A 27,471-nucleotide genomic window follows, 5' to 3' on the forward strand; every position below is an offset into this window, starting at 1 on the left:
GACCAGCAAGATGAGGAAGACAATTGGTGCCAATAGGGATGCCTACATCTTGCCTAAATGTATTTCCCCCAATGTTACACAGATTTAATGGACGTCCAGTATTTCACATATTGTTTTCGCAGTAAACTTTGACATTTCCATTCAGTTTTGACCAACTGTCCTGAATCTCTGCAGATGGATATGTTACTCTATCTATGGTCTTTGCATTTAACTACAAATCCCCCAAGGACCAACTTTCCCTTAAGAGTGTCACGTGGGTTAGTCGTGTACAAAGGTGTATTCATGGGCTATTTCGGGACCTTCGTCCTGTTTCCAGTACATTCGAGTGGCTATTCTATAGACACAGACAACAATATCTACGAAAAGGCATCTGGTATAATCACATATTTGAATAGAGTGAATACAATATTATCAAACAACGTGCGATTGGTCACGTAAGGGAGTGAGTGTGCTTTACACCGCTTTTTGCAATAGTATTGTTTTGCAATGACATGTAGGAACACGTTTTTATTCAGGGAATATAACCCAGGTTTCCGGTTTCCGTCCAACGCCTTAACCATTATCCTTCCCAACCGCTCCTAATCACATAGAAACATAGCCATATGAAAAGCAGAGTCAACATCACATATATACAGAGTAATATAAACAGCTCATCTTTGGAACTTTGGACCATTGCAAGGTAGAATTGACCTCGAAGTAAATATTTCGTTTGAATTAATCATTAACTCTTCTCATCAAGTCGAATTGATTGTGTCAGTTGTATGGACTATTATATTGCGTCAATATGGCTACTTACAAGCTAGGGTGGGTTCTCACTTTGCCAGCAGCTATTGTTCTAGTTTAAAAATCAGTAGCCCAACAATGGGGATAAACACTTTCACTTTCACTGACTGACTATAGTCAGACTACAGTCTGTCTAGGTAGATATAACACAAAAAATGTATGAAGTAGTATAATTAATATATTAATTAAAAATTACATTTATGTACAGATGTACGAATTTTCAAGACAATGTAATACAGTAGTTTGTATTGATATAAACAATGTATGTAGTAGTATAGGTTTTTATGAATTATGAATTAAAAATTCCATTTATGTTCAGATGTACAAATTTTCGAGACAATCTAAAACAATATAGTTTGCAAAATTTATGTCTGGCTACAGCAAAATCACTAAGAGTCCGACAAGGTGAGATACAGCATTACCATGCTCGATGGAAGATTTAACACCAGCTGCGGCAAAGTTAGAGTAAACCAAGCTAGGATTGTTAAAATATTTCGCACAGATAGCTCGACAAACTGAAATATAACTGGACAGCAATTTCGGTGACCGACAACCGATATGCATGTACACAGCTTGTCTAGCCTTGATAGAGCGGGGTGATAACGTTATCTGGTTCTTAAAACACAAGGGGTCAAAGTTCCTTGTAAGTTACTAACATACAACATACCACGTCGATATTTATAGAGAATTTTCAAAGGAAAAACAAGGTAGTATATGTTGTTTGTTCATTCATTATTTGGTCTTACCCACGTAGACAAGGGTTATGTCGTGATCATCGATCTGTTTCATCGCAGAAATTACTTGCATAACATTATTGAAATATTCACTGGCATTTGATTGTTATGATGAACAATTGTGAACATAAATGACTCGTAACTGTAAGATCGACACCTCAAGCTGACAACAAATATGCATACTTATGAAGATGACAAATTGATTCCCTTTTTCAAAATATATATTTGTACAGCAATTTGTAGATTACATATACAACTGGGAGATTGACCCACTGACACTGTCGGGGTCAAGAAGAAATACCTGCCACCAACTTTAATTATATATATTATATATCTTATATGTATATAAAGACGAAACTGGAAAAAAGAAACTGTCAGGCGCAAAAATACCTTGTTGCAAGCTATTTGTGGCTCTTAGGTTTAGTTAATATGTATATAAAGAAAAAAATGATTAAAGAAATTTTCAGATTTAATTAGTATGTATGTATGTATGTATGTATGTATGTATGTATGTATGTATGTGTGTGTGTATGTATGTATGGATGGATGTATGGATGGATGGATGGATGGATGGATGGATGGATGGATGGATGGATGGATGTATGTATGTATGTATGGATGGATGGATGGATGGATGGATTGGTGTGTGTGTGTGTGTGTGTGTGTGGATGGATGGATGGATGGATGGATGGATGGTTGGATGTATGTATGTATGTATGTATGTATGTATGTATGTATGGATGGATGTATGTATGGATGGATGGATGGATTGGAGTGTGTGTGTGTGTGTGTGTGTGTGGATGGATGGATGGATGGATGTATCAATATATGTCGCTCTATCTATCGTTGACCATATTTTGTCCTGCAGATGTTGGTACTCTGGTTACTAGGGTTACTCAGTCATGCATCAGCGGAAACAGTTCCTGTAACCATTGGCAACCACTGGAGTGGTGGCTTTCAAGGGCGCTTCTGTTTACCGTTTGACCATGACGTATCTTCATGGAAAGCTCGCATTGAGATCAGCGAGCCGACATCGTCGTTAGAAGTGAGTTCTATCGTCCACTATAAGTACTCAAACCAACATATGTCGCATTATGTACAACTATGACAATAATTACTTGTATTTTAAGTGTTACGTAACGTAACACCTCTGGTTTGACAACGCTTCTTTCGACTATCACGAACGGTTTGGATCTGTATCTAAGCATTATCAGGAACTGTGTGTCAAATTGGTTCGCTTAAACGGAAAGGTTGAATGTTGAAAGAGGGATAGTTTCGATTTTTCAGTCGTAAATTCCTCTTCATGATCAGCAATACACTACCAAGTTATGACGTCTACATTTTCAAATGTTTGTTAACATTAGAACATGAACAGTTTATTGAAATGTCATGTTAATGAAGGACTGAAATTTGGGCTTCAGCATCAAAGACCTGGTTAAGTCAATGCAGAAATGGACCCGTGATGATCCGGGGTAGAATACGTCTTCAGCAACTTAAGCTTGCCGTAAGAGGCGACTATGCTTGACGTAAGAGGCGACTAACGAGATCGGGTGGTCAGACTCGCTGACTTGGTTGATGCATGTCATCGATCCCAATTGCGCGTAAATCACTGGATTGTCTGGTCCAGACTCGATTATTCACAAAGCGCCATCATATAGCTGGAATATTGCTGAGGCGGCGTTAAACAACAAACAAAAATAATCCATATGTTATGGCTGTCATTCAGATGAATGTACCACATGTGTCACAGCGCTGTTCAACATGACTGCAAGATACCAGCCTATATTGTCCCCACGGCTTACACCTTCCTTCTCACTGGCACTTACATTTAGTGAAACCACTGCACCAGGATATGCTAACCCTTTTCGCCAGTGTCATTGCTGCTTTTCAGTAAACAAAATATCATTGAAGCTGTTTTTGTGCAGATATTCGTCTCTGGCTTTGACGTTTTGAATTTACATGATAAATCTCATTTGAATTGGTAGATGAACGTCATACTTAAGTGTCAGATCTGGTGGCTATAGTGTAGTACATAGTGACAGTAACATAGTAAATAACGTCAAACACCATTGATTACTATAATCTATCAGATCTGGTTGGCTATCGTAGAGGAGTGAGTCAGTATAGTTTTACGACGCGTTTTAACAATATTCCAGCAATATCACGGCGGGGGACACAAGAAATGTTCTTCTCACATTGTCGCCCTAGAAGACTGGGTGTGTTTATGAATCGCTATCAAATAGGACATCTGAATATCAAATTTAAACAAATAAGACCAAACTTAAAAGTTTTATTCCATGTTGTTTCAAGCAGTGGTAAAATCTTATACATCTGCGATACCTGAGTCATCGCACAGAACTCCTAATACCATCCCACAAAGACATCACACAACGTTACAAGTGGACTGTGGGTCAAAATCAGAACTTACCATACCTTGGCCTTGTCCTGGAAACTCTGGAAAGTTCTTATCTGCAAGGTGATGTTGGCTATTGTAGAGGAACACGTGGTGACATCAATTCTTTGCTACCCAGACATGATGACTCTTCAATTTTAGAACGGGGCGGTCGGGTAGCCAAGTGGATAAAGCGTTAGCCCGTCACAAAGAAGACCCGGGTTCGATTCCCGACATGGGTACAATGCGTGAAACCTATTTCTGGTGTCCCCCGCCGTGATATTGCTGGAATATTGCTAAAAACGGCGTAAAACCCTACTCACTCACTCAGAACCATGTGACAAACCTTATTTTCTCCCAGGCCTTTTTGTCCCTTAGAAGTTGGAGAAAGGTTGATGATACCAACATAATAAATGACGTTTAATACCCTTGCTAATCGGTCATGTCTGGTTGGCTACAGTAAGGGAACATATGATAATATCAATAATATACTTACGGGAAAAAGTAACTATGTTTATATAAGGTTGTGTAAAGTTATGTTTTTGAAAGTAACAACATAATATTTTGTCAATCGTCTTATCAGTGTTTCATCATAACAAGCATATCACAAATTAAAGCCCATACCTTTAACAGCGACGGCGACCCAGCGACAAGATTGACACGCCCTGAAAGAGGGGGTAGTGTAACAACTCAATTAACAATGTCAATATCAAATGTTACCACCATTTACCTGACCCAGGCGAGGCAGACTGAGTGCTGGCGCACTGGAGACACCAGATAATTGAAAACAGCCTGGGGGATGTCAACCAAATATTAGCCGAACTGAGCTTGCGTTACCGGCTGGTTCTGTTCCTGTCGTAGACGTCTCCATCTCATCCCAGACAAAAAAAATTATCGAGGAGGGGTCTACAGAAACAACTGGCAGTGCAGCAATGTTATTATGACTCAAAATGTGTGTTACAACACATGCAACATGTTGGCTGGTATTTTCCTGCTGCAACGTGACGTCAAGTCCCTGCTTTTGCACAAAGGGTAGATCATGATCTCGACCGATGACGTACTGGTAGCGTACGCCATTCAAATTGCCATTAACAATGATGAGTTGTGTTCTACTATGAGTTCGATGCCACCCAATACCATTACACTTCCATCCCCAAACTGACAACGTTGAGTAACGAAAGCGTCGCTAAAACACTTCGACGCCTGTAGACCTTTGCAAGACCATCAGAGCTGTCCACATGAAACCCGGCCTCATCTGTATCTGACTACAGTACACTGTCCCAGTCTTGTCTCTTGAACCTCAGATGTTGTCTATACCTGGCTAGACGTACCTGACGGTGACGTTGAGGTAAAACTTGACGTCGGTACGGATGTTGTGCTACGTGAGCCGGTACGGTTCTGTAAAATTGGGCGTCTTGACGTCGGGACGGACCTTGTGCTCCCTGAACCGGTTGTGTACGGTTCTGCCACTGATTGGTCACAACCCAGGACTTGTCCGCGCTAATAATGTGACAGTTTTATGTCGATTCCGTAGATACACCAATCGAATTTAAATGTCTTGTTGACGTGAGGTCACACGTGGACGACCGGCGCATGGCAAGTCATGAGTGTTGGCGTGCTGTAGATAACGTCACAAAAGTGATGCTGTTGTGTTTGGATGAACATTAAAATGATTGACATGTTAGTTTTGTGCCATTAGACGTTGATTCTAGGCATTGCGTAAGCATTATTTAAAGTTAAACAAAATTGTTTTTATAAGCACCTGATAGCTAAACAGTCTTTCTGTGCAGTTCATATTACAAAAATTCCCACGTGTGTAAAGTATCATGCTCCCAACAAACACGCAAAAATTCAAATTGTGCGCCGTCCATGAACATGCAGGTGCAAACTGCAAAAGTTTAGATATGCCTTCATGAATATGAATGATTGTGGGTTCGAATCCCGGTTTCTAGGTTTGTCAGCACCATACCCGTGCTCGGGGGTTTCACCGAAGTGGTAAACGTCTGAGAACTGCATCACTTCGGGCTTCCTCCCACATTAAGCTGACACGCCGTGATATAACTGGAATACTGTTCAAAGCGGCGTTAACTCATTCACTCACTCTAATTTGCCTGTAGATCTGGCTGGCAGACATAGAGTCCCAGACCTCTGATGGCCGGGAATACGGCCTGGGCCCACTTGCACAAAGCGATCTTAGCGCTAAGATGATTGTAACTCCCATACTTTAACATAGGCTTACAATAGTCTTAGCGCTAAGATCGCTTTGTGCAAGTGGGCCCAGGTCAACAAGCCCTTCAATGGGGCCGAACACCCCGGGGACAAACTCTGTGTGACCTTCCTTGGTCACAGCACCGGCGACATCACTCCTACTGCCAACGTCCCCCTTCATTAAGCTGACACGCCGTGCAACAAGTGGAATAAGCGGCGTTAAACCCAACTCACTCACTCACTCACTCATTCATTCACTCATGAATATGAATTGAAGATGCATAGTTCGTTCAGGAATATATTTATTTTTCTTGAAAGATATAACAGCCACAGTAATTTTTTTAGCTAGGCTATATATAACAGGAAAAACAGCGCTGAAAATTATATGAATGGGTCCCTCAAAATCAGTGATGACACCAGGTGTTCGCGAAAAGGGTAAGCATGTCCTGCCCTACCGTTAGCGCCCGCCACTCACACAATTTGCATTAAAAGTAACTGTTGTAAATAAAGGGAAATGACCTTGAATATTCCTGTCTCTCTGTCAGGTCTGGCTGGCGGACATAGAGTCTCAAAGCGCCGATGGTAAAGAGTACGTTTTGGTGAACAAACCCTTCAATGGGGTGGAACACACAGGTGATAAACTATGCATTGACTTCCTCGGCCATGCCACCGGTGACATCACACCGACAGTCAACGTCATCATTGGTAAAATGCCAGATGCTACAACACTACCTTCAACAACGCCCATGTCTACGACCCCAACTACACCGACCACGCCTACAACAACGGTGACTCTGGGACCAGGAGAGAGTACGTGGACATCTTACTCAGTATTTTCTAGTGATTGATTTATATCGATAAAAGATAAAATTTGTAAATTCTACTGCAGTGATCGAAGTGGTATTTTACAAATGGTAAATGAATACGTGAATGATTGTCAATAATGTAAGGTTAGAACGCTGATATGATATCGACTCGGCACGACGTCGACATGGCTGGTTTGGCCGGTACAGAAACGATTTTGATCTTTTGTTTGTAATTTAACGCCCCACTCAGCAAATTAAAAATGGTTGACTCTTGTCCAGAGAAACCAGTGATGGATATAATGAGTAACAATGGCAACCGAGTCTGAGTGATCACTCGATCCAATTCAGTTACTTAAAGGGCAAGTTCACACGGAAATGAACCTATTTTTCTTGTACTTTCTCCACATTAAAAGTGTTAACCTAGAAGTGTCATAGACAAAAATAAAAAAATATCACAATTAATCAACATAAATTTCGCATTGAAGCTATTTATATTTTCCACATTTACCAAGTGTTCTATTTCCATAACAAAAACACCATGGCTTATGCCCCTTGCAATATGACGTCATTGGTGCCAATTGATAAACATTATGACGTCATCATGCTTTGTTAGGTGCATGCTACGTGGTGTAGGTACAGGTGTGTGATTCTTGCGTCTCAGATGCCAGCTAGCATAGTGTTATGCTGAGTCACCACTGCGCCGGAGTGTGTCGTAGGCCATGTTTTTTTTACCGCAAACTGGTACTTGATATCTTTTGCGTTGAGAATAGACAGGGACCCAGTTGAATTGGCACCAATTACGTCATAATCTAAGGGGGATAACTCAGGCCTGTTTAGCTCGAAAAACGAAGGCCTCATAACGGCATATCATTTTCACACTATTGTGAGCTTCCTACTTTCACTGTGAAAAAATGAGTGTATATTTTCAAACACAGATAATAACTAATTCTAAAATTGCGTTTTGTTTAGAAAAAGAAAGAAAGTAACTTTTGCGTGTACACTTCCCCTTTAAGATATAGGTTCATCTTCATATGGAATCACTTGATTATTGATTGCTATAACCTTGCTGTTGTGACTTCCTTATCTCACTCTTTGGTGACATATTTTATACATTTAGCGTGGCCCCCAACCACAACTCGACCACCACCAACAGGTGAGTTCATCTTCTCTTTTGGTGCAGGGGGCGGTGGGTAGCCTTGTGGTTGAAGCGTTCGCTCGTCACGCCAAAGACCCGGGTTCGATTCCTGACATGGGCACAATGTGTGAAGCCCATTTCTGGTGTCCCCCGCCGTGGTATTGCTGGAATTTTAATAAAAGCGGAGTAAAACCATACACACTCACTTTTGGTGCAATAATGGTTATAAACTTAATTCCTAAAATGAAGATTATGAGGTAAGGTGAACTGGATTTAACGTCGCGTCCAAGATTACTGCACTTATATAGCGATGTTCAAACCAGAACATATTTGATAACTCAGAGGTATTTTGGTGTTACTAGCGTTATTCGGATACACTGTACTTGTACTGCTTTGAAAAATTATACGTTTCAGTTAAGGTAAATATTTCATGGCAGAGTAGTAAAGATAAGAACATTTGCGGGTGAGAGTTTCTCGCAAGTTAATAAAGTGTCGTAAAATATATACATGTACGTTTATATACTCGTCAGTCACAAGAGAGGCGGAAACTGAAGCGCTGAGTGTGTGTGTGTGTGTGTGTGTGTGTTTATGTGTACGTGTGTGTGTATGTGTGTGAGCGCGAGTGTGTGTGTATGTATGTGAGTGTGTATGTGTTTGAGTGTGTGTGTGTGTGTGTGAGAGAGAGAGAGAGAGAGAGAGAATGAGAGAGAGAAAAAGAGAGAGAGAGAGAGAGAGAGAGGTGGGTGGGGAGTGTTCACGTTTAGGTACATAATTACATGGCCAATTATTTTAATATTTCAAATTGGTCGATAGCTTGAAAGAAATGTCATTATAGTTTCACCAAAACGGTAGTAACAACGGGCACTAATACCTCATGATTTGTGTTTTCCAGCTGGTCTGAAGCCATACCACGTGGCTCACAACCTGACCGCCCCGCTGACGGTGACGACTCACCGGGGGGACATGTGGGAAGGACAAGTCTGTTTTGACCTGAAGGATGAGATCGTGGGCTGGGAGTTAATCCTGGACTTCACGTCGGATGTAAAGGGAATCTCAGTGAGGTTTACATTTCTTATCATAATTACCTGGACGAAAAGGCAAACCTGATTTCTTTTCAGAATGATCTTCTCCAAAGGTTTCAGGTAACAAGACAAATGTCCCACACCATACCAAGCTGTACATAAATATGTTTATAATAACATAATCATAGTTACCATGTTTGGTAAAAATAATAATAAAAAGAACAAATTATGAAAATTGATATTTAGGCATGACGTTCTACGGGGCACAGGGCCCATTTGGCTGGACGGTAGGATGAGAAGCACACTGTTACACAATTGACCTCAATCATGACAGTCAAATTAAAAGTATTTCAAATAATGATTTATTTTTAACCAAGCCCACTAAGCCAACTAGTCTACCTCGATACAATTAATCATACATAGTAGTGTCCCTTTGCCGTGCCAGGATCCTTGAACCTATGATGCTCCATCTGTCGGTACCATATACTCGAGTTCGTCCTTATGGGTCTCACGAAAGCATAAAGGTCTGTTACATTTACCGCTTTGAAGTTTACTCCTATATTAAACTGACAAGCAGACAGAATAACTGAAGCTTTGCCTAACTCAATCACAACTTCAGACTTCGGAGGGGGATGTACTTGGAGCCTCATCCTCGTGCGCCAAGCACTTCGTCATGGTCAACCACAACTACATGGGCATTCACTATGGAGGAAGTCAGTACTGTATCAAGATGTCTGGTAACGTCTGTGGCGGCGGCGTTCCTGCGGGGACAGGGGTTCTTGTGGACGTCACCAACGACGGACAAACGTTGCCACATCTTCCCGTAATAACAGGTATGACCCGTGAAGATCCGGGGTTGAATAGGTCTTCAGCAACCAATGTTTGCCTTAAGGGGCCTATGCTTGTCGTAAGAGGCGACTAACGGGATCGGATGGTCAGGCTCGCTGACTTGGTTGATGCATGTCATCGTGTTCGCATTGTGTGGATCGATGCACATGATATCAGTCAATGGATTGTCTGGTCCAGACTCGATTTTTTACAGACCGCCGTTATATAGCTGTAATATTGCTGAGTACGGCGTTAAACACAAAACAAACAAACAAACAATAACAGGTACATATACATGTATACCCATTAGTGCTCACTTCGAACAAAAAGGGATAATGGCATCGGTTTTCAAGCATTGAAACCATTTGCCTGATCGATAATACTGAAAGTATTGGAATTGGTTTGAATATTGGATCTTCGGTCATGTACATGCATTACTTCATATGTAAGTTGGACATTAGTACGAGTGTCGGTGTTGCATGTCCCTAGGAGCCCAGTCTACCAAGTACAACTATGGGGAGATCCTGATGAAGTCCATCCTGTTCTACGAGGCTCAGAGATCCGGGAAACTCCCCCCTGATAACAGGATCCCCTGGAGGGGGGACTCCGCCCTGGGAGACAAGGGGGCTAACGGGGAGGACCTCACTGGAGGATGGTATGACGGTGAGTTGGACTGTACAGAGGGAGGGGGGCTCGGCGTTAGGAGACAAGGGAGATAATGGGGAGGACCTCACTGGAGGATGGTATGACGGTGAGTTGGACTGTACAGAGGAAGGGGGACTCGGCGTTAGGAGACAAGGGGGATAATGGGGAGGACCTCACTGGAGGGTGGTATGACAGTGAGTACCCCTGTACAGGGGGAGGGGGACTCGGCGTTAGGAGACAAGGGGGATAATGGGGAGGACCTCACTGGGGGATGGTATGATGGAAGCCCTGTCAACAGGTCCTTTCATCCCTAGAGAGACTTCAGCTTGTAGTGTAACACCGCAGTCCAGTGATGTAGCGACCTGTAAATAATCCGGTCTGGAACGGACAATCCAGTGATTGATATCCTGAGTATCGATCCACGCCGCCGTCGATGACACGCAAGAGTCACGGAGCCTGAACACCCGACCCAACAGTCGCCGCTCAGTGCCAGCATTTGTTCCTGACAATCTATTCTACGTCATCCCATAACTACCGCCTCCGTGGTCTAGTGGTAGAGAGTCCGCCCGGACAGCGGAAGGTCCGGGGTTCGATCCCCGACCGCGTCATACCAAAAGACGTTAAAAGATGGTACTTGTTGTTACCCTGTCTGGCGCTCGGCATGAAGGGGCTAAAACAAGGACTGGTCGGCTCTGGGTCAGTATACTGTGTCTGAGTTGGATATTCATGTTAAACTGCGGCATGGTATCTCAGTGAGCTAGCACTATAAATCGGCATCAGTCCGGACTAGTACAAGCAGCCACACCAACACACACACGTACATGCACGTCGCTATATAAGTGCAATAATCTTGGACGCGACGTTAAACCCCATTTCACCTCACCTCAACCCAGAACTCCGAGGGTTGGATCTGCAAAAGTGCTAGAACTGGAACGTGCAACAACGGTGCATTTCGCGTTGTGAGAGGACGTCCAGCCTTATATAATGGATATATTCGTGTATGTTTAACCATACAGTAGATGATATGGATTCCATTGACATTTTATTTTTTCGCGATCCTGATTTTCAGTGATCCATTCAAATAATTATCCTTTTGTATCATTTTTCCTTTTTATACCAAGTGGAATCTGTTTCGTCGGATAATCGAGACTGCAAATTCGCCGGCGTTAAATTTTTATGTTATATTTGTTCAGTTTAAAATAATAAAAGCTCACGAAAAAGCAGAAGGTTACAGTCGTCTAAAACTCTTGGAATGAGAAAAGTGTTAAGGATATGTTCGGGAAGTCTTATAATGTATATCATTAACATCACCTGTCACTGATCAATAATATGTGACCCTGTCTTGTATTTATGAATGAGGTATTGTATTTGGCCCAAAACCGAATGAAACATGATTTATTTTGAAAACCCTTGAGCTTCTAATCATGATTCTAATCTAATTAAATGAAAGTTTTAATAAATTTATTCATCTCATCCATCTGTCTGCAGCTGGAGACAACGTCAAATTCAACTTCCCCATGGCGTTCAGCACGACCCTCCTCACCTGGAGTCTCATCAGATACAAGGACGCCTACGAGAAGACGGGCCAGCTGGAGAAGATGTACGAGTGCATCAAGTGGCCTCTGGACTACTTCATCAAGTGCCACACCAAGCCGAACGAGCTATACGCACAGGTGAACCACACACTCACCATATATTTTGTTGGTTTGTTGTTTAACGCCGCACTCAGCAATATTACAGCTATATGACGGTGGTCTGTAAATAATAGAGTCTGGACCAGACAATCCAGTGATTGACATCATGAGCATCGATCCAGCCATTGGGATACGATGACATGCATCAACCAAGTCAGCGAGCCTGACCACCCGATCCCGTTAGTCGCCTCTTACGCCAGGCATTGTCGCCTTTTACGGCAAGCATGGGTTGCTAAACCTATTCTCTACACGGATCTGTAGGGGTACACTCACACGCAGGTTTAGGTTGTATGCCCCCATGTAGCGATCAGGAATCTCTCGACTATAGTTAAAAGATACCTTTGGATAATATGTACTGTAAAAAAGTATGTGATTTTAATTTGGTAGAATGATTATATAACTGTGATTGTTAGTGGCTGAATTTCAAAGGGTGTTGAAGTCACGTAAAAATAATTGTACCCCCCGAAAGGATACGTAAGTCCCACTTCATTCAAAGTATGTTTCATTTTCCATGGTTTTAATTGTAGAATACTTGTTGTTTTTTAATGCTTTTGGCTTAAACTGACTAACAATCACCAGTAGCCAGGGGGATGGTGTAAATCCTGCTGGGTTACCATGTAGCAGAAGTACCGTAAGTCCCCATAGTTCCTAGTATGGTGACCTACCTTTATTTGTTGGTGATCTATAGCCCATGTTTATTTTGTATTGTTATGAATAGTTCAAATTTTTTTGGGACTTGCTAGTTTTAAATCTACATTTGTGAAAAAATCTAGTTTACTGTCCTTTGTCAACAGGTTTTATAGTTCAGTTTTGTGTATCAATAATATATAACTTGATTTAGTCACGATATGGCTGAAATATTGACCGATGTGACCATACTCCGCTGTGTCACTCAGTATCAAGGGGCGGTCGGGTAGCCTAGTGGTTAAAGCGTTCGCTCGTCACGCCAAGGCCCAGGGTTCGATTCCCCACGTGGCTACAATGTGTGAAGCCCATTTTTCCGGTGTCCCCCGCCGTGATATTGCTTGAATATTGCTAAAAGCGGCGTAAAACCAAACTCACTATTTGTATCAATAATTAGAAGCTAATAACAAGTTTGATAGTATTGATTAAATTTGCTTTCCGGGTTGGCCACGCACTGACAGTGTCCACAAAAAACACATGTCACAATATTGTAGACACAGTTAATGGCCAACTTCTTTTACTATGAAGGCGACGTTTCGGTATAGATCCTTATACCGTTGTTAAGCAAGGCTAGCTGAATAATGCCATTAATCAACAGAGATCAAGGCTATTTCATCCTATACGACTTCTTTGAACTCATTAAGCAATAATCACCCAACCTATGTATACTTATCCTGTTTAATTAGCTTCTCATTGGCTTCCTCATCATGTGTTCTCTGTCCATCACGTTGTTATAGTATTATCCTTCTGTTGTCATTAACTCACTCATGTTAATCTATCCCATGTATGCAATTGTTACTGTTAATCCTCCACCTATTATATATATTCTGTACCATGCTAATTATTCATACACCAAATATACTGACCAACAAAAGTTCCTGTGACATTGAATAAGATTTAAAGCAAAGTTATGTTTTTTACCAAATCTGAAACAAGTTCGGTTTGCTACAGATAAAAGACTCCTGTAAGTGTTCAAAATGGTCTAATTTGCCATACTGACTTCAGAAAATGCGTGATTTCATAAAAAAAAACATGAACATACGAAACTGTCAATTTACAAATCAATAGCGTGTGTGTCCACCTCTGGTTGCGATGCAAGCAACTCATATTCGTCTCATGGAATGGACCAGGCGTCGCACAAAGTCCTGTGGTATATCTTGCCATATCTGCTGGAGCATGTTTCGAAGTTCCTGGAGTGTCTGTGGAACACGTGGTTGACGTCGAAGGCGCCGATCCATCTCATCCAACATGTGCTCGATTGGTGAGAGATCATGGGAGCGAGCCGGCCAGGGGATGACATTCGCGTTGTTTTGTTGAAGAGAATCATGAACAAGTCGAGCAATATGAGGCCGGGCGTTGTCATGTTGAAAGGTATGCCTGGGCCATGACGACGCAAAATGGTAGAACAACAGGGCCGATGATCTCGTCGCGGTAGCGCTGTCCATTGTGATTTCCCTCTACCACTATCAAACGGGTCCTCTGTCTTGCTGTAATCCCACCCCATACCATAACGCTGCCGCCCCCGAACCAATCTTCTTCCATGATACAATGATTGACGTAACGTTCACCTCGACGTCGGTACACTGGAATCCGTCCATTGCTGTGGCTAAGGTGAAAACGAGACTCGTCAGTGAATAGAACTTGTCCCCACTGCATGACCGTCCAGCGTAGACGCTGTCTGCAGCACTGTTGACGTGCTTGACGGTGGTTTCCTGGCAAAATGGGACGTCTGGTGGGTCTTCTGGCGACAATCCCTCCACATCTGAGGCGACGACGTACGGTTTGTGAAGATATTCGTCGAAGGCCAGGGATGCTTCTTGCAGTCACCGTTGGTGGCTGGAATCGATTTCGTAAGTGTGTTGTTCGAATCCAATTGTCTTGTCAGTTATTGGTTACGCGTGGCCTGCCACTCTGAGGATGGTCTCTGACTGCATTCGTCTGTTGCCAACGTTGCCATAAACACCAAATGGTGTTTCTGTGGACGTTAAATTGTCTTGCAACATCACGTTGACTCGATCCTGCTTAAAGCATACCAATGGCTCGCAGACGCTCATTTTCAAACAGGCATGGCATTTCATAATGTTGAATAATTGCGTAATTTTGTTGTTTTTACTGAGTGGTTGTTGCCAGCACGATGCTAAACAATGCATATGGAATCCCGTTAACGCACATGTTGTTATACCCATTCTTGAGTAGTGAAATGCATGGGGCTTGCATAAAAGTCACCTTTTCCATGGAATGCATGCTTTTCTGTAGCAGTTGCGTTTTTGTGACTTGATTCCATACATGCACTACAATATTGAAAACCAAACTTTATTTGTTTGAAAAATACACTAAAATATTTGTGTCACCGGAACTTTTGTTGTTGAGTATACATAAAGCTCAAACCAACTCTGCAAACTAGACAAACACATAGAGCTCCTGAGGCTTCCTGCCCACGTCGGAGTGTTTGGAAACGAACACGCTGACCAAGCAGCCAAAGCAGCCCTTAAAATGCCAGAAAAAGGCCTAATCATACTAATATCCAAAACACCGAGATGAAAAGCATCCCTGAGGAATTTTTTGTTCTAAAGTGGCAAAACAAGTACCAAAACTCAAACTGTAAAATATACCAAAATGCCCCAAAATCCACTCAAAAAAGTAAAAATACACCATAAATCCAAAATAATTGACAGGGCAATAACCAAACTACAAACAAGTCATACATAACTAAACTCATATCGACATAAAACAAAGAACACCCAGCAGGTGAATGCCCACACAGCAGCCAACTAGAAACACCAGAAGACGTAATTACAACACTGCACGCACTACACACAACACAGAACAACACTCCAAACCAAAACTAGACTGCAACTCTCAACTAACACTACCAACACTTCTAAATCCGCTAAACGATACACACATCTTCAAAGTATTATGCATCTTCCTTAGTAAAACGGGCCTACAAGGCCGCATATAATAACCTGCAAACTTTAAATTACCATTAATCTAAAAACCTAAAAACACAAACTCAGTACCACACAACCACATCCCTCTAAGTTCTCAACCTCTGGCAAAGCTTCTAAATTCCAAATTTCTCACGCCCCCCAGATAGCCTTGCCTTTTCGGACATACCCACCTTGGCAAACCAACTAAATGGCCTGGCGGGCCCGTGTGCGAGTTATGCATTATGTCGGAAAGCGCACGTAAAATCCCCAACTACGTACTGATTACTCAGCTTTGCTCCACAACACTATAACAAGCTGTACCGAAACGTCGACTTTACTGTAACAGAAGTTGTTATCCATAAATTGTGTCTACTTTGTCGTCTACTTCTAAGTAATGCCCTTAAACAATTTAACATGTCACAATAGACAATGGTAGATTGATGCCTTTGTAATATCGAAAAAAAAAATGAAAATCGAGTGCTCACTGATCCATTGACCGGGGTAATAATAGTGTAGCGCTATGAGCATCCACTTTGCGAATGGAATCTGGTGCAATATAAATGCACTTATTATTATTATTACTACGTAATGGGGTCAAATGTTTTCAGTATTGTCCTTTCTAATTACACTCTTCAAAAAAAGAAACGCACAGGTAGATTTTTAGTAAATTTATTGTACCTAATAAAATGAATATTTATATATTTTAATAGCATAGATACAAATATGAATTTTTGGAGCTCGATTGTCACAAGTTGAAAACACATAAGGCCACAAGGTGGCGCTGAACTCAGTGTGACCGCCCCGGGCAGCAATCACGGCTCTGCATCCCCTCCCTTGACGCACCGGATGTCGAATATCAGGCCACCACAATTTTCCAATAATATATATCCAAATTATATATCAGATGTTGTGTGTGGTCGGGTTCAGTCAACTACATACTAACTGTGCGTTTCTTTTTTTGAGGAGTGTATGCACATTAGGATACAGATGAATAAGACCACAGTAACAGTAAATATGATTAATATTATGCTACATAATGCGTTGATGGTGGTCAAAACTATTCCCGAATTTTCAAAGATTTAATTCATTATTATTAATTATATGAGAACCATACATCCACAATGTTATATCCGTATTACATACCACACAGTCCCTCTCTTTACAGGGGCGGTGGGGTAGCCTAGTGGTTAGAGCGTTCGCTCGTCACGCGGAAAACCCGGGTTTGATTACCCACATGGGTACAGTGTGTGAAACCCATTTCTGGTGTCCCCCGTCGTGATATTGCTGGAATATTGCCAAAAGCGGAATAAAACCATACTTACTCACTTAACATATTTTATGAGTGGACAATCGTCTAAGGCGTAGGAATTCGTAGTGCAGAGTTGCGTCCGAGTATGTTTCCTGGTTTATCATCACCTAGTGGAAAAGGCCTTCATCACCTAGTGGATAAGGCCTTCATCACCTGGTGGATAAGGCCTTCATCACCTGACTTTCCTCATACAGCAAAGTGGTACTTCCGTGATATAACTGGTATATTGTTTAAAGCAACGTCAAAACCAAGTCACTCGCTCACTACTAAAGGGAATACTCTCTCTCATTTTTGTTTTAACCGTTGCTGGAGAATATATGGCAAATATCTCGACAATGCGACGGAAAATAGGAAAGACTAGATTCATTAAGTTCAGACAAATCCATGTGCAGTGAACTGTTATAACTGTGCATTTCCATGAAAATCTCAGTTGCATAACGCCATTCAGTCAATCACGTATCAAAACACTGATGTGAGACAATCATGTTTTCCAAATCAACATGACCGTGAACACTTTATGACAACAGGTTGGCAATGGCGGGTCGGACCACGGAACATGGACCAGTCCAGAGCGCATGACAGAGCCGAGGCCATCCTACAAGATCGACGCCTCCAAGCCTGGATCGGACCTCGCCATGGAGACAGCTGCCGCTATGGCCGCTGGGTCAATTGCCTTCAAGAAGAAGGGTATAAACAGATTACTTGTTCCTTTATCACTGGGTCCACTTACACAAAGTGACTGCAGCGCTGGGACTGGTGCCTACGCTGTATCGGAGCGACGATTCCCGTAGCACCACATGGCTTTGTGCAAATAGACATTGTTCATTCCCTGTATGTGTCATAAATGTGTCGACCCGGGAAGATCCTTGATAGAATAGGTCTTCAGCAACCAACGTTTGCCCAAAAGGCGACTATGCTTGTCGTAAGAGGCGACTAAGGGGATCGTGTGGTCATGCTCGCTGACTTGGTTGATGCATGTCATCGTATCCCAATTGGGTAGACTGATGCTCATAATGGCAATCACTGGACTGTCTGGTCCAGACTCGATTAATTTACAGACCGCCGACATATATCTGGAATATTGCTGAGTGCGGCGTTAAACAACATCAAACAAACATAAATGTGTCAACACTTCCTTTCTCACGCGGGGCACGGATGACCCAGTCGTCTCAGGCGCCGCAATTAGCTATGAGTTGCGTCACTTGGGACGCCAGAAACCTATGATTGTGGGTTCAAATCCCGGTTCGCCCCGATTATGTTTCTAGGTTTGTCAGCACCATACCCGTGCTCGCGGGCTTCACCAAAGTGGTAAAGGTCTGAGACCTGCATCACTATGGGCTTTCCTCCCACACTAAGATGACACGAAGTGATATGACTGGAATATGGTTCAAAGCTTTAAAACCAAGTCACTCACTCATTCATAAAATGTTCTCAGTCATTTTGCATTTCCCGATAGATAGATAACCGAGGCTGTAATTTCTCTGGCGTTGACGTTGTATATAATACTAGGATGACATGAATACAATAAAGTGTTTAATGTTTCATTGTAATTGGGAAAGGTTTACTGAAACATTTTGTCATGACAGACCCCACCTACTCGGCCACCCTGCTGACACACGCCAAGCAGCTGTTTGAGTTCGGCAAGGCTCACCAGGGGAAATACAGCGCCAGTGTCTCAGCTGCTGCCGGCTTCTACACGTGCGTACACCTCGTACATTTACGACGAATACACTTAAGACGAGGACACAGGCAACAAGAACATCCACAACCACTGACCGCGCGACCAGACCAATACACTGAAGCACAGTACAACACGAATTAGACACATTATTAATAGTGCAGCTACGGCCATGACAGTTGCAATAAGTACACCTGCGGCTATTGCACCTTACATCAATACACCAGTTCACACGTGGATCCACACCTAAAACCACATCGACACTTACGATCGATACAACTACTTTCACGGTTATTTACAGACCGCCGTCATACAGTTGAAATATTGCTGAGCGCATCGGTTAAAGAACAAACAAACATCCACTTAAAAATCATTATTTCAACTGCTCGAGAAGGCCTGACGTTCTTTTGTTCTATTTGGTGAACTGAAACACATTAATATTTCCAGATTGACAAAACATCGTAATAACCAACTCACTAACTCTGTTAGAGGGGCGGTCGGGTAGCCTAGTGGTTAAAGCGTTCGCTCTTCACGCCGAAGACCCGGGTTCGATTCCCGACATGGGTACAATGTGTGAAACCCATTTCTGGTGTCCCCCGCCGTGATATTGCTGGAATATTGCTAAAAGTGGCGTAAAACCATACTCACTCACTCATTAACTCTGCTAGAACGTGGTTAACTGCACTCTGGTGCACATTTATCAGGGATGTCAGTTCGAGCTGGCTTATATCAGTCATGTAACATCCTCGGCGTTTCAGATCCCAGTCTGATGCTGATGAAAACAGCTGGGGAGGGATGTGGCTGCACAAGGCTACCGGCGACAAGCAGTATCTGGACTATGCAGAGCAACACTTCGTGAACAAGTCTGCGTGGGGCTTCTCATGGGACGAGAAGATTGATGGTGCCAATGTATGTAGTTACGTGTCGATTCCCAAATTGAAACAATATTTTAACCCAGACATCTGAACGCAAAAGAACTTAGTGTGAAACCAACCAACAACCATCAAGTGGTATACAATCAACAAATATATTACAAAATTAACTAAGTTTACAAATCAACTCAAATTACTGCACAGTAATTACAATGACAGTACACGTTAGAATGGTAGTACAACATTCAATGGCAATTTATAAATATGGTGAGGTGAGGTGAAATGGGGTTTAACGTCGCGTCTAAGATTATTGCACTTATATATAGCGACGTGCATGTACGTGTGTACCTCACAATAGGTTTTAATGCCTACAGAAAGAACTCTCTTACTTAATAGAGATCCCAATGAATAGGTTTATAATATGGAAAAAAAAACTCATACCCGGGATGTGGTCTCACTAGAAAAAAAGCATGTTGCTGATGCTTTTTGTCATCATGAAGCAATATTTACTGCCAGGTAAATGCAGGTAAGTGCATGCACGTGTGTGTGGCTGCTTGTACTAGTCCGGACTGATGCCGATTTAAATTGCTAGCTCACTGAGATACCATGCCGCAGTTTAACATGAATACCCCACTCAGACACAGTATACTGACTCCGAGCCGGCCAGTCCTTGTTTTAGCCCCTTAATGCCGAGCGCCAGACAGGGTAACAACAGGTACCATATTTTAACGTCTTTTGGTATGACACGGCTGGGGATCGAACCCCGGACCTTCTGCTCTCCGGGCGGACGCTCTACCACTAGACCACGGAAGCGGAGCATATATAATATTGTGACAGTGGTCAGTATCAGATACAAAAATACAGTGGTGATAGCAGAAGTCAGTGATAATAATATGTATTTACCAAGTGGCGACAGTGGTCAAGCTTTCAAAACGGGCTAAGGCAGGGATTCAGGGGTGATGAATGATCCACACACGAAAGGTGGTCTTGATGTGATGAAAAGTGTGACCCCTAAACACGCTCTTGTCCCAATCTATAAACAGCATACCAAGCTACTGGAAACTTCTACACAGTGCCCTCACAACAAAGACTATTCCACGTGTTTCTATAACACACTATGACCGTCCGCGGTATACCGGGCCGGAAGTTTACACACCACACGAGCATCTAAATATAGTAACTTCCTGACAACTGATCACTGTCCACAATGCAGTGAGTGTCTACTGAATCTCAACAGAAACAATGTAACATAGTTACAATCACTGTTAAAGAATAAAGTATTCTGCCACCTAATAATGTTTAAAGACATTTACGTCACTTCGCAAATCGATCTTCAGTAAAACACCACTGCCCTTCTTTTCAAGGAGGCCCTCAACACAATAGAACACCATGTTCAAAGTATTTCGAATATATTCCATCAATTGGAGCATGACAAATGGAGATTGAATTGAAAATAGAAAAACCCACACCTGCAGGAATTCAATTTTAATGAAAGTTATCTCCCTCAGGCTCGTGAGTTTGATTTCTACATTTCGTAACCATGTAACAATCTTGTCATGATTGGCGATGAAGAGAGTTAAGGGCAGATGGCGTTTGTGCTGAATCTATATTCCAATGTCAATTAACCAAATAAAACCGTATTTGGAATGTAGATTCAACGTCTAAAATATAATAATGGTCTACGTAAAACCTTCTATATGTATTTTAGTTTTCATTATTGTTCAGTAAACGCCAAACCGTACGGTTTTCTTAATGCTTTTGAGATTTACGTTCAGTGGTATTAGGGATTCAGAAGGGAGCAAGGAGAGTCAGGGTATAACCTTACATTGTTTCGGGATTCAGGGTACGGGAGTTTACCTCAATAATTTCCTCTTACACTGTCACTATTCACATGTTCGGACACTTCTAGAGCCACGGGGGATTAGTTCGTTCTTGTATATAATCTCTCAGTGAACATTTTTCTTCTTTTCATTGTAAATATTCCACATGGATTGGCTTTTGGTTTGACTCTGAATCATGAAAACATCCTTTCAGATAGATTGCTGGGTACACCAATGTACCACCTTAATCCTGTGTCAAAGATTACCGATTATCCTTAATACAAAATAAGGTAGCACGATCTGTGTACTCACAGATATTATTTGAGACATGGGACATTTGTCACTAGGCTACATCTCTAGCTTCAAAGGTTCAAGACAATTCCCTGACGAGTGTGCTATCCGTAGGTGAACAATTGACTTACCTTAAGTGAGATTTGCATGCGTTTGGGACGGGTGTCAAAATTACAATTCTGGTCAATAGCTTTTAAAGGATGTATGATTATACAGGATTATCAATGAGATTATTTTAATATAGAGAGCTGTCATCATGTTTCTGCAAACAGAAACCGGGTTAGAATTGGTCTTCAGCAACCCATACTTGTTGTAAGAGGCGATCGGGTAGTTAGGCTCGCTGATTTAGCTGATGCATGTCACAGTATCCTAGATGCGTAGATCGATGCTCATGATAACACTCACTGGATTGTCTGGTCTAGATTCGATTACTTACAGAATTGCAAACATGCAGAAACATTACCATGCGTTGACGTCAGTGTTCTCTCCCCAGGTGCTGCTGTATGAGGCGACGAAGAAAGACTTGTACAAGAGTCACATTGAAGACACGTTCAAGATGTGGTTTCCCGGGGGCCAGGAGATCGTATATACCCCCAAATGTATGGCGTTCAGACTGGAGTGGGGGGCCCTTCGGTATGCATGTAAGTTGAACAGTTGACTTGCCTCTGCATGTGTTTGTGACGGGTGCCACCGTTGGGGTAGGATACACTCACCTTTTGTGTGTGTGTGTGTGTGTGAGTGAGTGAGTGAGTGAGTGAGTGAGTGAGTGAGTGTGTGTGTTTGTGTGTGTGTGTGTTTGTGTGTGTGTGTGTGTGTGTGTATGTATGTATCCAACAATTTCCGGATATTTCACATTTTATCACCTTTAGCGTAACTTGTCTGCCATTGATTTACGACAGAGTGTGGTTATATTGTAACTTATATATTGTAAGACCATAGCACTATACGATAATGACGCACTATTACTTTCATCTGCTTGGTAGTCGCACAAAATTGCTTTGTTATATATGTCAGCTTCGGTACGGTTCACAAGCATACGTGGTGATATGTTCCGCGTAACCGTCTCATACGTGATACATACATCATGCTTGAAGACTTGAGTAATATAAATATATGTCAACGCCAGAGAATAATCAGAATCGATTATCCACCATTACACAGATCCCAGTGGGCGTAAAAGCAACATATTTATGAAAGGAATATGAAGGGATCACTGAAAATAAATGACGACTCCAGGTATACGCGAAACGTGTCACCCCTGGCACCCGTCACTCATCAAGTGTGTGTTGCCTGACTATAACCTACCTATACATTGCTTATACTCGCCGTGGGGAGTAGTCATAGCTTCGGTTGTATTGATGAGTAGACAGGCTCGGTGAGATTGCTGATTGCGTGTCATCGTTCCCCGATTTCGTGGATCGTTGTTCATGTTTTCAGTCACTGGTTTGTTTGGTCCAGGCTGAGTTATTTAAAATAACGGGAACATTCTTGAGCAACTCACTCAGGGACATGCCTTGACTTGTATTCCCGAACGCAGTCATGTGTGCATTCCTGTATGGATTTAATTGTAAAGCACATTTGCTTGTGATAATGATGTGTCTCACTCCATGTGAGTGAGTGAGTGAGTGTGTAAGTGAGTTAGTGAGACTGAGTGAGTAAGTGGGTGAGTGAAAGTGAGTGAGTGAGTGAGTCTTAATCGATGATAGATATTTTCAGCTTGTAGTAAGGACTTGTAGGTGCAGATTCAAACACTGTAGAAGAAAACCTTAAGGACATCACTACACACGAGTGAGTGAGTGAGTCAGTGAGTGAGTGTGTGAGTGAGTGATGCTGTCTCCACTTTTACGGCAACATCACAGCAGGGACACCAGAAATAGACTTTTACATAATTAGGGAAGCAAACACGGGCCATTGTATGACAAACGAACGTTTTAACCATAAAGATATTCCACCACCCAAGGATACTGCACTATCGCCCCTATGTGCTGCATTTCAATATATTCCAGCTAACACCGCTTTCATCGCTTTGGTCGCCGCCGATGACGGAATCAATACCGACTCGTACCGGAAATGGGCGATGACGCAGCTGCACTACGTGTACGGGGACACCGGAAGAAGTTACGTGGTGGGCTACGGAGTTAACCCCCCAAAGAATCCACATCACAGAGCCAGGTAGAGTTCCACTACTGCTGCTTATCTGCCCCGAATACAACCATCCGTATTCTTTGTGCCCTCATCCCCTTGCTTCAGAGGGAGCGGTCGGTTTTCTGAAGATCATATTTACACAACAAACAAACAAACCTGTTCAAGACATATGGACATCTGGTTCACAGTGTCATCGTCTATTGTTCTCTATTCGAAAGGCAACGGGTTTAAGCGGAAACGATTTTAATTATAATGAGGTGGATTAAAAACGCACATGAAATGCTTATATAATTAAAAGCGACAAACCGCTTTCCATATTCGTAAGAAATCTCTGCCAAAATCAGAGTCGATTGTACAATTCCGACTATATCATTTACATGTGTTTATGAATCACCATCAAATAGTAATGATATCAGGTGTTCGCTGACAGGTGAACGTATCCTGTCCTACCGGTGGCACCCGTCACAAACACATGCAAAGTCAAGTCAATTGTTCACCGGAAACATATGGAATATGTCAAAATAGGGAATTGCATCGGATACGATTTTTGTCAAATTTGGATATATCCACACTACTACTTTAAAACGTTTTGAAAGCGTTAGTGAGGGCTTCAGGGGAAAGTCCAGCCTGCTTCGGCAAGGGTGGGAACTTGACTTTCACAGTCTGTTAATGCCCTTGCCTCGGGAAGATGATCAAGGAAATCGTCACTAAGGTAACCAGTGCACATTGCTTACTAAGCTCGGGTAACCTACTGGTCAACGCAATGCTTGTCATTTGTTAGCTTTGTCTGGTGGCGAATGCATACAGGGCATTTGTAATTACAGAATAGAAATTAGACATCATACACCGATAAATGGTGTCACACCGGTTTATATAAATACAAACTATTGTCATGAAATACATTCTAACAACAGACTGATCACACTTGTGGTGTGTGTTTCAGTTCCTGTCCCATGCTACCGGCGCCGTGTAACTGGGAGTCCCAGACCAACAAGGGTCCCAACCCCCACACCCTGTACGGCGCCATGGTGGGCGGCCCCGGTAAAGACGACAGCTACACCGACGACAGAAAAGACTACGTCAAGAACGAAGTTGCGTGCGACTACAACGCCGGTATGCACGCCTCTACAGCAGGTGCGTATGATTGTACTTGGATAATGACGGCACGGTCCGAATCGTCATTTGATATATGCCTTTTTATTACGAATAATAATTGAGTAAATAATTGAGTAAAAAAATGAGTAAATAATTCACACTGTGTGCAACGATCCGCACCGTCGGGATACGAATGCAAGCAGTAGACTCACTCTTAGATTGCCTGTTAGCAACCCATGCTTGCCGTAAATGTCGACTGTGCTTATCGTAAGAGGCGACTAACGGGATCGGGTGGTCAGGCTCGCTGACTTGGTTGATGCATGTCATCGTATCCGTATTGCGTGGATCGATGTTCATGATGTCAATCACTGGATTGTCTGGTCCAGACTCGATTATTGACAGACCACCGTCATATAGCTGGAATATTGAGTGCGGCGTAAAACAACATGAAACTGAAACTAGATCGCCTGTTACGACCAGCACAGATTGCAGGGGACCAATTGTGAACTGGAGGTGAGGTGAAATTGGGTTTAACGTCGCATCCAAGATTATTGCACTTATATAGCGACGTGCATGTTCGTGTATGTGTTTGTGTGGCTGCTTGTACTAGTCCGGACTGATGCCGATTTATAGTGCTAGCCCACTGAGATACCATGCCGCAGTTTAACATGAATACCCCACTCAGACACAGTATACTGACTCCGAGCCGACCAGTCCTTGTTTTAGCCCCTTTATGCCGAGCGCCAGACAGGGTTACAACAAGTACCATCTTTTAACGTCTTTTGGTATGACGCGGCCCGGGATCGAACCCCGGACCTTCCGCTCTCCGGGCGGACGCTCTACCACTAGACCACGGAGGCGGTCAACTGTGAACTGGAGTCCTCACGGGGTCTCAGCATTAGTCCCGTTATCGAGTTATTGTCGTCCGTTAACAAAACGGAGGATTGGTACAATGTGTGAAGCCCATTTCTGGTGTCCCCCGCCGTGATATTGCTTGAATATTGCTAAAAGCGGCGTAAAACCATACTCACTCACTCACTCACTCAAAACGGAGGAGCAGGTGGTCAGGTCGTGAAGTAAGTAAGTTCAAAATACTCCTATCTATATGCGTAGTGCGTCTCTGCTTCCAGGAGCTCTTCAACGCATGGCGCAGTTATTCCAGCCTTGTCTGGAGGTAGCGGTTCGCTCTGTGCGCGCCATCCAATAGTGGATATTTGGCCTACACAGATCACTGTTTCACCTATGTATTAAATCGAATCGTTTTATACAAAACGTTTCCTATTCTTTGAGTGAGTGAGGTTTTTACGCCGCTTTTAGCAAGATAGTATTCGGTTAGATATTCTAACTGTGATAATGTTACACAATTCCATTGTATGATGACGTCGTAGGTCTTAGGGCATATAGTGCAACGTGACGTCATATGACGTCATGCACTGGCGTTGTAATTTTGAACTCCACAGTGTAGTTATTTTCTTGTAAACCATATTTTCCTCATTCCAGCATTGGAGCATCTCTCTCTGGTTCATCAGCTCCCTACAGCGTACAAGGAAATATGTCCTTGAACCCAACAACACTTATTGTAAACATTGTTATTAAATGTTCATGACAAACGTAGTTACATCGTCTTTATTAATTCAGTGATGAATTTTGCTTGAGAAGCGTAAAACGTCTGAACACTCACGCACGTCGGGGTCGATAGGCAATGCTGACACACGTGCACTTATTTGTAAGGGCTGATGGCAGTAGAACGAAAGTTAAAGGTTTAACTGCATTAACACGCCGCTCCATCCGAGGATGGCGAAGCACCATCTGCATCTCTTCTTCACACACACTATAAAGTGTTGTTATTTGTAACTATAAGTGCTCTTGTTTGCGTCAGCAGTTTCCCAGATGTTCAAGACAACACTTATGACATGTAAAGTGATCGATTTTCCCTGCTTTTGGTCTCGCGTACTTTAATCATCTGTTATCTAATAATGGACTAGTAATCTCATTTCTTTGCTTGGTCCACGGATGCGTCGTCCTTAAAATCGACAATTCCGAAAAACAATATCAGAATGACAAAGTGGGTTTTTTTAGACCGCCGACAGTAAAAATTGCTTTGACAATAAAGATAATGACAATGGCACAGTCATCCTAAAAAAAAGATTATGTATTGTTTTATCACAATAGTAGCGACCCAAATAAAACTTTAAGATGATTAGGCATCCTGTTCGATGCATTATATTACTTTTCCCTCGATCTGCCAACCAAGTTTTTCACTATTAAAAACCGTAACAAACGAAATGGCCAGACTCGGTGGCAATGTGCCCCGATGGTGTGGGACTTTGCACATGCTATCAATCACTGGTTTGTCTGATTAGACCGACCGCCACCGTGGTCTAGAGGTAGAGCCCCCGC

At 42.5% G+C, this 27,471-nt stretch overlaps 1 protein-coding gene across 1 annotated transcript; it reads left to right on the forward strand.

Annotated features, from left to right (window-relative positions):
* Positions 1-1,408: 1,408 nt before the first annotated feature.
* LOC139471287 (uncharacterized) lies at positions 1,409-26,685 on the forward strand. Its single transcript, XM_071253588.1, has 15 exons — positions 1,409-1,490; positions 2,386-2,562; positions 6,663-6,927; positions 8,041-8,076; positions 8,951-9,114; positions 9,700-9,913; positions 10,398-10,571; positions 12,042-12,226; positions 17,698-17,857; positions 18,757-18,868; positions 19,607-19,757; positions 22,325-22,472; positions 23,838-24,003; positions 24,920-25,110; positions 26,572-26,685. The coding sequence occupies exons 2-15, from the start codon at positions 2,386-2,388 to the stop codon at positions 26,631-26,633; spliced, it is 2,205 nt and encodes a 734-aa protein (XP_071109689.1). The 5' UTR covers positions 1,409-1,490; the 3' UTR covers positions 26,634-26,685.
* Positions 26,686-27,471: the final 786 nt, after the last annotated feature.

This window comes from Haliotis cracherodii, unplaced genomic scaffold (assembly GCF_022045235.1).
Source record: "Haliotis cracherodii isolate W230 unplaced genomic scaffold, xgHalCrac1.p SCAF_22, whole genome shotgun sequence".
Lineage (NCBI taxonomy): Eukaryota > Metazoa > Mollusca > Gastropoda > Lepetellida > Haliotidae > Haliotis > Haliotis cracherodii.

Coding starts and splice junctions, on each gene's coding strand:
- LOC139471287 (XM_071253588.1), top strand. CDS start 2,386: ATGTTGGTACTCTGGTTACTAGGGTTACTCAGTCATGCATCAGCGGAA. Junction 12,227..17,697: donor CGAACGAGCTATACGCACAG/GTGAACCACACA, acceptor TTATGACAACAG/GTTGGCAATGGCGGGTCGGA. Junction 19,758..22,324: donor AGAAGATTGATGGTGCCAAT/GTATGTAGTTAC, acceptor TTCTCTCCCCAG/GTGCTGCTGTATGAGGCGAC.